Consider the following 13854-nt stretch of genomic DNA (forward strand, 5'->3'; position numbering starts at 1 on the left):
AAGCATGGGGGTGCTGTGGAGTCTGGGTTCACTGATGGGGGCAGTACATTTAAGGAGCCTGGTGGGATAAATGGTACAGTTGAGCACTGGGTGCCATTGGGGCGAAAATCCTGCGGCCAGTGGTGCATAGAATGCTAGATCTCCACGCACAGGGCTGTGAAGCATATAGGATTCAATACGACGTTATGCTCATGGATAACTTGTATCCAGTCCTAAGCATTCATTGGCTCTATTAGTGGATTCTGGGAATTACAGTCATGAAGACAGTGAGTTTTAAGGGAAAGCTCACGCTGGAAAAGAGGGAGTCTTGTGACATTGGGTCACATGACAGAACCTGGAGGATGAGCAGTGGCGTTTGGGATCCCTGAGGTAGAGGAGCGATCAGTAGAGTGGAGGCCACTAGACTCGGGGGAGGAAGTGGTGAGTAGATTACAAAGTGAGTGTATGATCCCTGCAGGGCGGGGTGGAAATGATTTCCGTGGGTGTGGGGGGTAGAGAGTGCGGGTGGAGAGTGTGGGATATCACGGCTGGGATGACTGTGAAGAGCAGTTCAGTGTGGGACGCATGGAGTCTGAGAATCTGTGGGGGTGGGGGCCTTGGAGGGAATGATGCTCACCGTGAGGGCATTGGATTTTTTGGGACTGCCCTGGGGTGCTGTGGGATGCACAGAGTATACAAGGCAACGCCCTCACTCGCCATGAATGATTTGATTGAATCCCTTCCCACACTTAATCAACCCGGGTCCATCCCCGACTCCTGAGACAAGTGGAACGCACAGAGAGTCCATCACTCGGCGTCATTCCTCCATCCTAATGTATTGCAATGGCACCTGTGCAGCGGAGAAGCAGAGGAACCGCGTTACATGTCTGACAGGCAGAGTTCAGTGGGTGGAGGGGGAGGGGTGAATGAGCGCAAAGGAGATGAAATGTGCTTGGCATGCACGCCGTAAATCACTTAGCTCACAGCACAAAAGAGGCGCCCTGCAACAAACGCTCCTTCACTTCCCTCTCACGACATTAACACTTCCTTTTCTCCCTGTCACGCTGTCTTTCAATCTTTCTCTCTCCCTTCCATCCCTCCCAGTCTAGAACCGCTCTTTCTGCAACTCCCACCTCTACTCCTTGGCTTGCTGTCTTCTTTCTTCTCAATCATTTACACTCTCCACCATCTATTTCCTCATCTTTCCCTCCACTCATCCCTCCTTTCAATTCTTCCGCCTCCCTTCCTTCCCCCATTACTCCTGTCCCTCTACTGTCCTTTCTATCACCTCTGTGCTTCACCACCCTTACCTGTCTTACTATTTGGGGCCCATCTTTCGCCCTCGCGCCATTCACAACCGAGTTCCCCCTTCCTAATCATCACTTTACCCCTCCTCTCCTCTCCCCTCGACCTTCTCATCCCTCCCCCTTCTTTCCGCATCTCTTCCCACCTTCAGTCTCAATGGCGACCACCTTTACATTTCACTCTCTCCTTTTACCTTCGCCTCAAGTGATGGTTTCTTCTTTTCTCACAAATTATGTCCCCTACCTCATACACTAGCCATCCAGCCAACCCCCCTCCCCCATCGATCTTTACAACGCTCCTTATTGTCCTTGTCCACATGCTGCACGTGCTGCACGTGCTGCATTGCTTGCCTTTTCTTTTGCATCCTCTTGGACTTTCTCCAAGAGTGTTACCATTGCAGTCACAGCTGAGATGGCAATGTGTTTAGGCGCATGGACCCTCAACCCCACACTCACTCCCAAACAGAGATAATGGTATTGAGACCACTGACTGGGAGCACTGGTAACCCCCACTGCTCTAAAATCTGACGCTGTACAATAAACATCTGTTATTCAGCGCCAAGATACCCTTGGGCGAACCTGCACTATACAAATACACGCTATGTTTTGTTATTTTATGTTATGAGTAATAGCCACAATACCCGGGCACAATAATTAGTGCCTTGAAGGGTCACGTCTCATGGTGCACTGAGGATGAAAACATACTCGTATCACTGCTACGCTTTCTTTTTTCAAGAGTGTCCAGTTTGTGTCCACTAGGGCTGGACCAATGCTAGATTTTTCGAGCACAACCTTTTGTTTGCAATGACCACACAGGCAGTCCCCTCCGGTGGGAAGTCGGCCCCGGAACCCATTGAAAAAAGTTAAAGCTAACATGGGTGCCAAAAAAGGGGTAGGTGGAATTTGTACACTTCACCAAGCCTAGATAACTTGAGACTTCCTTATTTCCAGGCTAATCACTTACAATTCAAATTATTTCTGTTTAAATGGAATACTCAGAAATGTTTTTAATGTATATATACTTTGAAAATCTGACAAAGCCCTCCCCACCCCCAGCATGGATACTTGTTTGGCATGCATGTCCTATGCTGTCTTGCATACTACGCGATGCACCATTTAATCAGATGGACATCCCACTTTCTGCCTGTTGCCTTACACTCCCTGCGCCCAGGCACCCTTTGCTATCACAACTTCTCTCTGCTTCTAGAGTGCAAGCAAATTAAATCATATACAATGTAGGAACTAAGGAACGCTAGCCTCGTTCTCATCTTTACACTCTCGCACCTTACCTCCCCTCGACTGATACTTGAGTTTGTCATATAACTCTTTCTATAATTTAGTGTCATTTATTAGACCTGTGGGGAATGGCTGTGAAGACTCCTTTTATGTAAAGGTATTGTGGATTTAAGTGCCAAAGCAGCCAGACTGGAGCATGGGATACGTGTGGAACGGTAAAAGCTGCTGTCAGCATGCGAACGCAATTGCAATATTAAGTTAAACGTGAAATTTAAATGGAACTGCCCCAACAGTGATTACCTCAAGGAGCTGGCTGTACTCGCCCACAGTCTTCGCTGCACAGTTAGATGTTGTGTGGGCTCGGCTGCCACTGTGCACTGCTCCCAGTCACATCAGTCTTCCGTCCTGGAGTAAAGAGGGCTGAGCACATAAAAGTAAGCACCTCGAACTCCAGCCAGTGTGCGGCCAGGCCAGCTCGTGCTGCATGTGGCCTGCCTTTACGGCTGCACAGCTGTTGGGCAAATCCTTACAGTCACTCTGTTGACGTTACGTCACGTGAATCAGAATGCTACTGGGACAGACCGGGTAAAATGTATCTAGAGTCAGCCTCCATGCCACGAGCCGCACGAACCAGCGCTGCTTGCTTCGCTCAGACACTACTGCAAATTACAATACCTCAGTGCTCCAGCTTGAAACTGAGGGAAGCACTGGCATGCGTGATAATTATTTTTAACACGGTGATGCGTGCCACTTGGCAAGTCTGGGGGGTCTCTGGAGCGCGGGGGCCCCCACACCGCGGGGGCTGCGGGAGCCTGTGTTACGCCCCTGGCATCAAGTGCTCCCCAAGAACAAAGTGATAAAAGCTGGAGACAATTCATAAATGGTGTCCCTGCTGTACAATTATTGTACAACAGCAATTTTAGTCATGCATCGATGGAGCATAGAAAATGTAGGCATTTGTCAAAGGGGTGTGAAACATGTTGCAGCAGATATTGCCAAACTGCAACATTCCAGTTACTTCACCATAAATTAAAAGTATTTTGACTACTGTTGTAGTTTGGTGCAAAGTTCGCAAACATTTTACTTTAAAGGAATATAACCGCTACATGCCTCTAGGAATAATAGGGAAACTCCCTACAATTTTTTGTGATTCAACTATGCGGAGATGGAATACTCAGGGGATTAGAACTATTGGGGACCTTTTCTTAAATAATCAATGGATGTCCTTTTGTGAACTCCAAGAGAAGTTTGGGCTGCAACGCTCGGATTTTTTTAAACATCTCCAAATTCGATGCTTCTTAGATAAACTTGATTTAAGAGGGCAGATTAGTTTGGAAAAGACAGAACACAACGTGGGAGAGACGAGGGAAAGAAAGGGGGCGAGGCTATCTCTGACTCCCTCAGAAAACTTTTAATCACACATGACAGAGAAGCAAGTCATAAAGTTTGGAAAAGAACCTGATATTGGAATGTATAAAGGGTAGATGTAAGATTTCTCAACTTTCCAAAATTATAACCAAAGGATTAAAGTTTAGGTAAAAAACAAAACATGTTCCTGGAACATTCTTGTCATACCATTAGGCAACCATTTCCTATTTCTTTCTCTTTAACCCCCTCTGAACATAGTTATTATGATTGCTTTATCAAGGCAATAAATAATTGAATAGTCTGTCATGTGCATGTGCCCTACAATACAATAACCCCCCGAAATAACAAGAAATTCACAACACAGGGTGGAATGGATCTGTTAATATACTCCATAAGCAGAATGTGCTAATGAAAGCTTCCTTCCTTTTTGGTACAACATATGTCCTTCTGAAGTCAATAAAACATTTCCGTGCATTATCGTTTTCAAATTCCTAACTGCTGATGCAGCCAGTACTTTATCCCTCTAGCTTCTAGATATATGTTTAACTATCTTCTAACCACATATAAAATATTACATCTTAATTAAAAACACAACAATAGCCGGAAATCTGCACATGCTGTCCTCTTTTATATCAATAGTAATATTGCTCTGCACTCTCAAAAATTTAAAGGGTGTAGTGGTCTCTTCCTAAGCAGGACATGTACTATACTTTACTGCACTGTATTGCAGCATTTATTTAATGTTTCATTCCTCTGTTGTGGCTGCAAAGAACTCTAAAGTCTGAGCTCACTCTATGGGATCATTTCACAAACCTGTGGCATTTGTCTAATCATCATGTAGGAGAACAAACCTTAGCCAGGGTAACCATAGCTTGACATTATTTCACTGTTACGACACAACAGGGACATTTTACTAGAACACGAGAACCACTGTGCTGCTTTATGGGGATAGTTTAGGAATATGTTACAATGCCTGCAATTCTCAGAAATCGAGCAAAGCTTGGCAAGGGACATGTCCCACGTTGCGGTAACGACATTTGCCAGTGCATTGGGGGAAGGCAAGGTACATCCAGTAAATACCTATTTTCTGAACTACAAATGATATTAAAACTCAACTCACACAAAGTTTTCTGTAAGAATGTCTGACTTACCTCTAACTTACACCTCAATTTACAGATGAAGTCACACCTATTTCTAGAAAATGCCTTATGATAGGCCTCATGGAGTGTAAGGAAGCTCACAATTTGAGAGAAGACTAGAGTTCATCATTCCAGCTTGACTTTAAAGGTGGAAGGAATCAGAGCTTCCTGAAAGATGTCCTATCCACAGATTAGGACAATATTCATGCCTTCTAGTGTAATGGTTATATGTGTATTGAAATGTATATGAGATGTGAATGTACGTATACACATAGCAGGTATTTGCAATCTGTTTGTTGTCTCAGATACTGAAATACATTGCCATGGAGGAGGTAGTTCTTACGTGCTTCTTTTTCTTTTTGATACGTTTTTTTTCTTTAAAAAAGTACACAATGTTTATGTTCATAATTATATGATTTGAGGCTGATTAGCTTACAAGCTTTTAACAGTATTCAATTACAACAGTATGTTGAAAAAGGACCCTTTTTGAAGGGTCATCCCAAACGTTTTGCTTTCTTCCTCCTCTTTTTCTGACTCTGGTACTGCTGGCTTTAGGATTCTGAGCCCTTTAGTTCTGCTAACCAGTGGTAACGTGCATGTACTCTCTCCCTAAATCGTGGTAACATAGGGTCATACCCAAATAGCATATTTAATTCAGCATCCTAGGACCAGTTACAGGGTTTCACCCCTCATCAGCGCTCCTTCCATCATCTCATTGTGTTTGCTTTTTTTGCCCTAAGTTGGCTGGTATGCCCAGATGTGGGTCACTTGCTCACTTTGCCACTGGATTCAAGATAGCCTGGCTGATGAGGGGGGTTACCCTGAAATTGGTCCCAGGATGCTTCTTTCCGGGCCAGGGAAGACCTGACTTGCCAGTTCGGGCTGGACCAGAAATGTGTCTTTCATGAACTGAGGCAGACCTAATTTGATTGCATTCACTAGTAGACATGTGCAAGGTAGTTCACCCTTTCCTGGTGGTCCCTAGTCCCATCCTGTATTCTGAGGTGGTGCTAATGTACATGTGGCAGTCTAGACTGAAGTCTGCAAGTGATGTTGCCGATTGTGGAAAATAAGGTAGCTGATTGGACTTTATGGGTGTCACAGCTCAATTCCTTTGTCAAGTACTCAAGCCATTGATGCAATGTGCAGCTGTCTGCCCTTTTATTCTCTTAATTAAAGTTTACCTACGTCTTCTTAAGACCCATAGGCTTTCATAAATCTTCAGTTTCTGTATATTTAGAAGGTTTGATGTTCGAATGAACTGATGTGCCCTCATATTTCTGCACTCATAGGATTATCACTACAGAGAGGCTTTTAGATACTAATTAGAAGAAATACCTGGCCGGAAAAAGTCAGCTATTCAAATATAAACAACTCCAATCTCTCCTTCAAACTCTGCTCATCATATTTAGCTGTTATGAGGCAGCTTATGTGCCTCTGTGAATGTATTTTATGTTCAATGTATTACGATCGTACAAATATTTCCTTCTCTATGCATATCAACTTCAATAATAACTCACTTGAAACTAGCGGCTCCTGCTCAGATGGTCTGAAATAAAACATAACCTTTTCCAGGTCAAACAAAGCAACCAGTGTGTCCTCTAACATCGCTTGCTCATCTGTCTGAAAAACAAAAGTGAAAATTCAAGTTTATTTGAGGTTTTTGTAAATTATCTTTCAAAATATTCTTTAAAAAAACACATTTACTTTCAAGATGACAAAGACCAGGGACCAGAACCGAAAAAGAGTAGAAGATCATATTTAACAGATGTTTACAACATACTTCTGAAATATTATGTACTGGAGATCATCAGTTTCTAATAATGTAAATGAAGTTATTTTAAATGTTTTAAACCCTAAATACATCTGTGTTTCAGTATCTTTCGATTTCTATATCACAGAAATATCAGGGACCTATTTACAGAACTGAACCTCTCACAACTATCCCATCCCAAGGATGGCTAATCAATTTACCTGATTTCCAAGGGTGATTTTTATTATGATTTGCATCACTTTCACTGCAAATGACATGGATCTGGCATGATGGTTATTTACCACGCCACAGTGAAAAGCAATGTATAAACCATGATCAAATCACAGTACCTTTTGTTGCCTATTCTGGTTGGCGCTTAAAACAATTGGCACTTTCACTCTCACTTTTTCCCATAGCGACTTTTATCATCTAACTTTGAGGAAATGGATTACAATCCTGACATTCATTCATGCATTTATTCATAAATACATAATGCAAAGGGGAATCTAGTAAATAGTATAAATAATGTGTCTAATAACTTGAAATAAGTCCATATGTGAAAAAACACTTGATAATAAAGAATGTAATAAATGTTGGAAAAGTCTGGATAGCTTAAAAGGAGTGAATCAAATATATATTTCAAAATTAATACAGTTACACAGGAGGCAAATTCTAAAATCAACGGAAGCAAAATAGTATTTAGAGTAAATAAAATAAATTAGTAATCATTTATCTCTTATACAAATATACCGCAAGATCTAGTCCATTTCTCTTTTCTTATCATTGCTCATCATTTTGCTGATGCATGAGGTTTCAAAGTTTCATGATGTCTGTATAAATTGAAAGAAATCTATGCAAAGTAATATGTAATAACCAAAGCCCCAAAGTATGTGTACAATACAGTACTGCCGTCTACCTCCATTATATTCAAGAATGTAGTCAAGATTCACAAAGCCATCCAGTTTTTCATTTCCTGGAGGCATAGCCATCTTGGAGCCAAACACAATGACGTTTCACGCTACGACAGCAGGCGGTGTGAAATGTAAGAAGAGTAGGACAAAATGGGAAAAGTAATAAGAATAATAATAAAAAAGTCATTTGTAAAGTGCCTGGCTACACCGACTGGTGTGTCCCCGCGCTATGGAAACAATTTTATGCGGGGGTCAAAACCGGGAGGCACGGCTTATTACTGGTAAAGCCAGGTTATTAGGCCTCTGAGGAAGATGTTCTCAGATTTTTCTGCACACAACAAAGGCGTCAGAGTATTTACATTTTTGGCTCCCAGATTGCCAAATGAGCATGCACCCATCCTTGCTCTTTTGATTTTCGGTACTTTAAGCAGATGTGCACCTGTCGATCTCAACTGCAGAGTAGGGCTGTAGGGGGTCAGGAGATCATACAGGTAGCTAGGACCTTTCCCTTGTAGACTCCGGTGACAGAAACATAAAGCTTTAAAAATAATTATTTTACTGATTGGCAGCCAGTAAAGGGAGTCCAGGGCTTTCGTCGCTGAGGCCCACATTGGTAGATTGAGAACTAGGTGTGCCGCCGCATTCTGAATGCATTGCAGCCGTTGCAGGCTTCCTTTTGATGCTCCCAGATATAGGACATTCCCATGGTCCAGCTGCGAGGTCACCAGAGTGTGGACTAGAGTTTTCCTTGCCGAGGCGGGAAGGAAGTCCAAGATTTTCCTTAACATTTTAAGGATGCCAAAGCATCTCCCTGCGACCTTCCTGGTGTGGACTCAAAATACAGTTTTGGATCAAGCCACACTTCAAGATTTTTTACTTCTGTTTTAGGTGTGGGGACGGGCCCCAACCTCTGCGGCCACCAGGCTGAGCACCAAATGGAGGGGGATTTCCCAATGATCATAACCTCCGTCTTACTACCATTCAGCTTTAGGCAGTTATTTGACATCCATGAGGGAGAATCAGTAGCCTTAGTCATTAGGTACATCTGAAGTTATTTGTTTTCTCATATACACCTTAAAGTTGCATGATCCATCCACACAACGGGACATCACCAGCTGTGCTGCTTTCGGTTGATTTACTTTGACTACTGTTTTGCAAATTATTGAAGTAAAAATTGACACCTACAAATATTTGTCATGCATGTGCTCAAGCCTTCAAGCTCTTCATCAGCATATATCGATCATTTGAAAATAAATTTATAACACAATCTTTCACAACAGTTTTATTTAAATATCAACTTGCATGGGCTGAGCCCTTTGCTTCTAGAATTTGGTGAGGCCCAGGTGAACCAATGGCTACAAGGGAAACAAGACCTATATACCAACCAAAAAGTGGTGTGGCAGTAGAATTGCTGCCCATGTGGTCAAGAAAACCCTATAGGATATTTCAGCGTGGCAGTATTATTTTGTTTCCAACATATTTTATGAAACACCCTAAAAATACCTTTCCAAAAAAACTTGGAACACGCTTTTACATACATTCACAGCATAAATTTAAAAATAAACAAATGACTATGAGGGCATGAGGGTTCTGATGAGAGAGTACCATCTTGGAGGTAAATGCACTGAACAGGTACACAAGTATTTTACTGTTTCAGTTCAACATAAGGAATGAAGAGTGCCACGTCACATTTTCTTGCGTAGGTAAACAATATAACATTCTGGAATGAAAATGAGTATGGTACTGCAGGCCAGTGAGTTATAACGTGATTCATCAACATAACAATGATGAAAAACAGTTTGAGTCAGCAGATACAGAAAGAAAATATAATGCATTAAAGGAAATCCAATTTCAATATGAAACTCCACAGGACATAATGTGACATCTGGTAAGAACATCTATTCAAACGTGAACGGAAACTGTTGAAAGAGAACAAAAGAGGATAGTATCGAACAAGGAGCAGTAAATAGAAAACCCTGGAGCAGGGATGGACATGCAATTATAGACTAGGGTTCGTCAAGAGGAGGGGAACATGATGTTCCAGGCATCAAATGTAGGACAATGACGACTTTAAGTAAAGCTGAAAGTAACATCACAAGCCTTAGGGAGACGGCTTCAATCCAGCTTGCTCCAAAGATGATTATCATTGATATTCTTAACATGAGAGGAGTTCAACATATTACCCTGACAACCACATGCAAAACAAATTACCCTTCACCCAGCAACTACTAACCCCCTGCCATACTTCTTCAAATTACAGAGAACCATTTTTCTTTGTGTAGCAATTCTTTATTGTAAAACCAAAGAAGCGATGCAATGTAGCAATTGGGGGGGGGGGGCAGATTGTAGAGAACAGAGCAGTGCATACATTGACCTCATAATCGCTATACATCGGTAAAGGGTTAGGGTGTATCCAACTGGCATGGAAGGGGTGGCAATACAATGTGCGTGTCATACAAGGAGGTCACAGATTCCTAAACCAGGGAGTGGGGAGAGGGGATGGTGGGTACAATGAACTATTTTCAATGCCAATGCAGTCAAAATGTCTAGCAAGAGAAGGCCATTCAAAGCATAACCCGCACTTAGCATACATTCTCTGACATGACCATGCAGGCTTGATTACTTTATCACAGTTTCTAAGTTGACCTCATACCAGAATTGTCTAACCTTATGGCATTCAATACATATGTGCAAAGAGATCTGCAGATTCCTGGCAGTGTTAATAGATGTCTGACCCAGGCAAAGGTATGCGTCTTTTAGGGCATCCAAATAGTACAGTGAGGAACGCGATATACAGATTCAACAATTAATATATACACTTGCGATTTGACAGAGGATTTGAAAACAAGAATACAGCGTAATTCTTCTATCTCTCCTTCAAGAATGGAGCAAATCAGTGTTCCAGTGTTTCCTAATTTTCCTACTCATAGTCAGCTGTGGATAACTAACAGGAATGGTCTGATTACATGTGAGATGGAGTGATAACTCTGTTGGAGACAAAGTCCTGCCCAATTATGAGTTACACCAAGGGTGGATCCGCATCTGGTGTCATCTGCTTTTTTCCCGGTGCACAGATTATAATTTAAGAAAGCAGGAGGCACCTTTGTTCAGAAACACATCCAGAATTAGGAAGAATATGTGAGAATGGCCCAGTAAATAAGGCTTCACGTGGTATTCTCAAATCTGGATTGTCAAAACTCAAAATGGTAAGGTGCAGCAGAGGAATTGCAGGCCAGAATCCCTGATTACGACCTTGTAACTCTACTGCAAAACCCATTGTTCTTCGTAGATTTCTTAGTTCCCTAAAAAGTTTGAACGTACTGCAATTTTTCAGCAGGGTTTTCTAATTTTGTAGATTATCCACAATATTTATATTTCCTTCCTGAAAGGCAGAATACATGTAGATTAATCAAAAACAGAGGTGACATAATGGGGCCAAGGAGGCCACTTTTACCTCAGACTAGCAGCACTACAGGCACTGACTCGATAATCATCAATTTTAATAGCAGTTCAGAAGAGGCGTTTGCAGGGGCGACTCCTCCGTTTCAGTGGAGGAGCATCTCCCCAAAAACAAAGGCCTGAGACCAGAGCTGAAAAATCAAATGGTAATGATTTTACTTTTCAGCACCCAACCAGTCCCGAAATCAGTGTCAGGACTGGGCAGGGCCATTGCTGCTGAGTGGCAGCAGGGAGCTGTGTGCCTGACATGCGCATGTCTCTTTGGCCAACCATCTTGCAACAGCTAGCCAGGCATGAGCATTTTAATTTCAAATCATTTTTATTGAGTTTTCAAGAAATAAACAAATAAATAATGATAAACACAATGATAATGATAAACACAATAGTAAGATGATAACCAAGGGCAAAGATGATAGAGTAGAGACAAATCATAAGAAATACAAAGTAAATAGAAAACGACAAGCTACTCAAGTGCATTACCATGGGAGTCGCAGTGAAGCTGTAGTGACATACAAGTGGTCAATCAAGCACAGTTTCACACGAGGAATGATAGAAAATACAATACAGTACAGGAGTATCAAGCAAGTACAGTTTTCACAATTGTAATAGTAGAAAATACAATACAGTATAGGTGTATCACAGCGGATATAGCGTTCTATAAGCATTACATTATGGAGGATTTGAGTCGATTTTCACGGAGGGTCGTATGAGAAGGAAAAGGCGTCAAGGGACTTCCATAGCTTCCTGTGTGATTTACGCCAGGGAGAGGCATGAAGTGCAACATTGTCAGCTCCTCTAAGGAAGGATAACCATTCTTGCCACATCCTAAAGGAGACTTCATTGGAGTTTTTCCACTTATTCTGTACAATTTTACATGCTAAAGTGAGCATAAGATATAACAAGTATCAGTCATTCACATCTGTGATCTTAGGGTCCAGAGCACTTAGCAGGATATAGGAAAATTCCCTCGGAGGGACTATGTTGAAAGTATTGCTTATACATTTGTAGATCTTATGCCAATATGTTTGTAGGACAGGGCACTGGAAGAGCATGCGGGCAAGGTTACCAACGTGAGATTTACAATTCCAGCATGTAGGGCTTTTGCTGAGATTAAGTTTAAAGATCCTCTCTGGGGTCTAATATGTCCTATTTATTAACAAAAGTTTGGTTTGCGATAATATTGGAGCGATTTTATTCGAGAAGGGGGTGATATGTATCCTTTCCCAGTGGTATGGGATATTGCTAGAGTTAGGTTCAGATTCCCATTTTACTTCACACTTCCTGTGAGATTTGCGAGGCTTAGGGGATAGGAGTTTGTATATTTTAGAGACGGTGTGTCCTGACTTGGTGTGTCCTGACTTTAGTAGCTGTAACATATTTGAGAGTATCGAAGGATCAGAAGGTTTAATAGAGCGCATCGTAAGGAGTGATTTTAGTTTTAGGAATTTATAAAAATCTATCGGGTTTAGCCCGTGTCGTGATAGAAGCACGGAGAAAGGTAGGGGGAGGGTCCCTGTAAAAAGGTCTAGATGTATGCCGTTGTTTGACCATTATTCCCAGTAGAGCATCCCTCCATCAACCTTCAGGTTCGGGTTGCACCAGAGAGAGGTCAAGTTGGATTTGTTAATGTTTAGCGCAGAGAAGTGTTCCAGTCGTAGTAGGGCTCTTTTAGTGTTAAGCAAAATATATTTTGAATGGGGTATGGAAGATATATCCATAGTGAGGAGAGCAGGCAAAGGCATATCATTGATGATTGATCTTTCTATGTCCAACCAGACTGGGGTGTAGTCCACCTGGGGGAGTAGCCAGTTAGATCCTTGTTTACATAGAAACGCGGTTTGATAGTTCCTAAAGTTCGGAAGGCCTAGACCACCTTTTTCTTTGGGCAATTGAAGTTTTTTCATGGATATTCTGGGTCTCTTACCTTGCCAAAGGAACATGTTTTAAACCTCTCTGACCCATTTTAACGCATTCTAACCCATTTTAATGCATTTTAAACCTCTCTAACCCAGCTGTCTTAGACAGCTGGGTTAGAGAGAGCAAACGCCTCCAGTGCTCTTGTGAGCGCTGATAGAGGCTGCTCTGACCAATTTTAGCGCTGCTCTCATGCTGCATGAGTGCCGCGCCAGGATTGCCTTGTGAGTCGGAAGCCTGACTGCCTCGAGGCAACAAGGATCGAGGAGGATGTCGCGTTGATAGAAAAGGTAAATTACTTTTATTTTTTTATTGTATTTATTGTATTGCAATTGTATCTTTTTTATGTGCCCTCCCCCTGCTCCACCAGCCTTGGGACAAGCTAGCCGCCACTGGGTGTGTGCTGGGCCAAGGTGCAGGCATCTGCCTGGTAAGTCTTTGCTAAAAATGTGCCCAGCTGAAGTCACTCTTATAACTGAATGCATCAAGAACTTGGGCACTTATGTATAAGAGGGGTCTGAGGAAAGGTAGGTGAGGATGCAGATACTGCAGTGCCTGGAAACAGAATGGCTGATGAAAGGGGAAATATTGAGCAGTATACGAAGACTTTGATAACAGAACTCGCAAACTGTGGCTGAAGGGAAATATTTATTTATTTATTTCAGAGTTTTATGTTGCAAGAAGTGTTATTTTTCAGTTACATCAATGAAAAGAATATAGGTTCAGGGTCAAATATGTTGGAAAAAAGAGAAGTAGGGTATGAACAAGGTGAAGCCCAAAGCTGGTGCTAT

The 13854-nt window shown here is 42.1% G+C and overlaps 1 protein-coding gene across 1 annotated transcript in view; it reads right to left on the reverse strand.

Annotated features, from left to right (window-relative positions):
• PREX2 (phosphatidylinositol-3,4,5-trisphosphate dependent Rac exchange factor 2) overlaps positions 1-13854 on the reverse strand; it is a 1250200-nt gene that overhangs the window by 278600 nt on the left and 957746 nt on the right. Inside the window, exon 34 of the mRNA XM_085605489.1 lies at positions 6547-6649. Coding sequence (XP_085461615.1) covers positions 6547-6649 — 103 coding nt within the window. The remainder of the gene's footprint in view (positions 1-6546; positions 6650-13854) is intronic.

Source organism: Triturus cristatus, chromosome 5_1 (genome assembly GCF_964204655.1).
Source record: "Triturus cristatus chromosome 5_1, aTriCri1.1, whole genome shotgun sequence".
Lineage (NCBI taxonomy): Eukaryota > Metazoa > Chordata > Amphibia > Caudata > Salamandridae > Triturus > Triturus cristatus.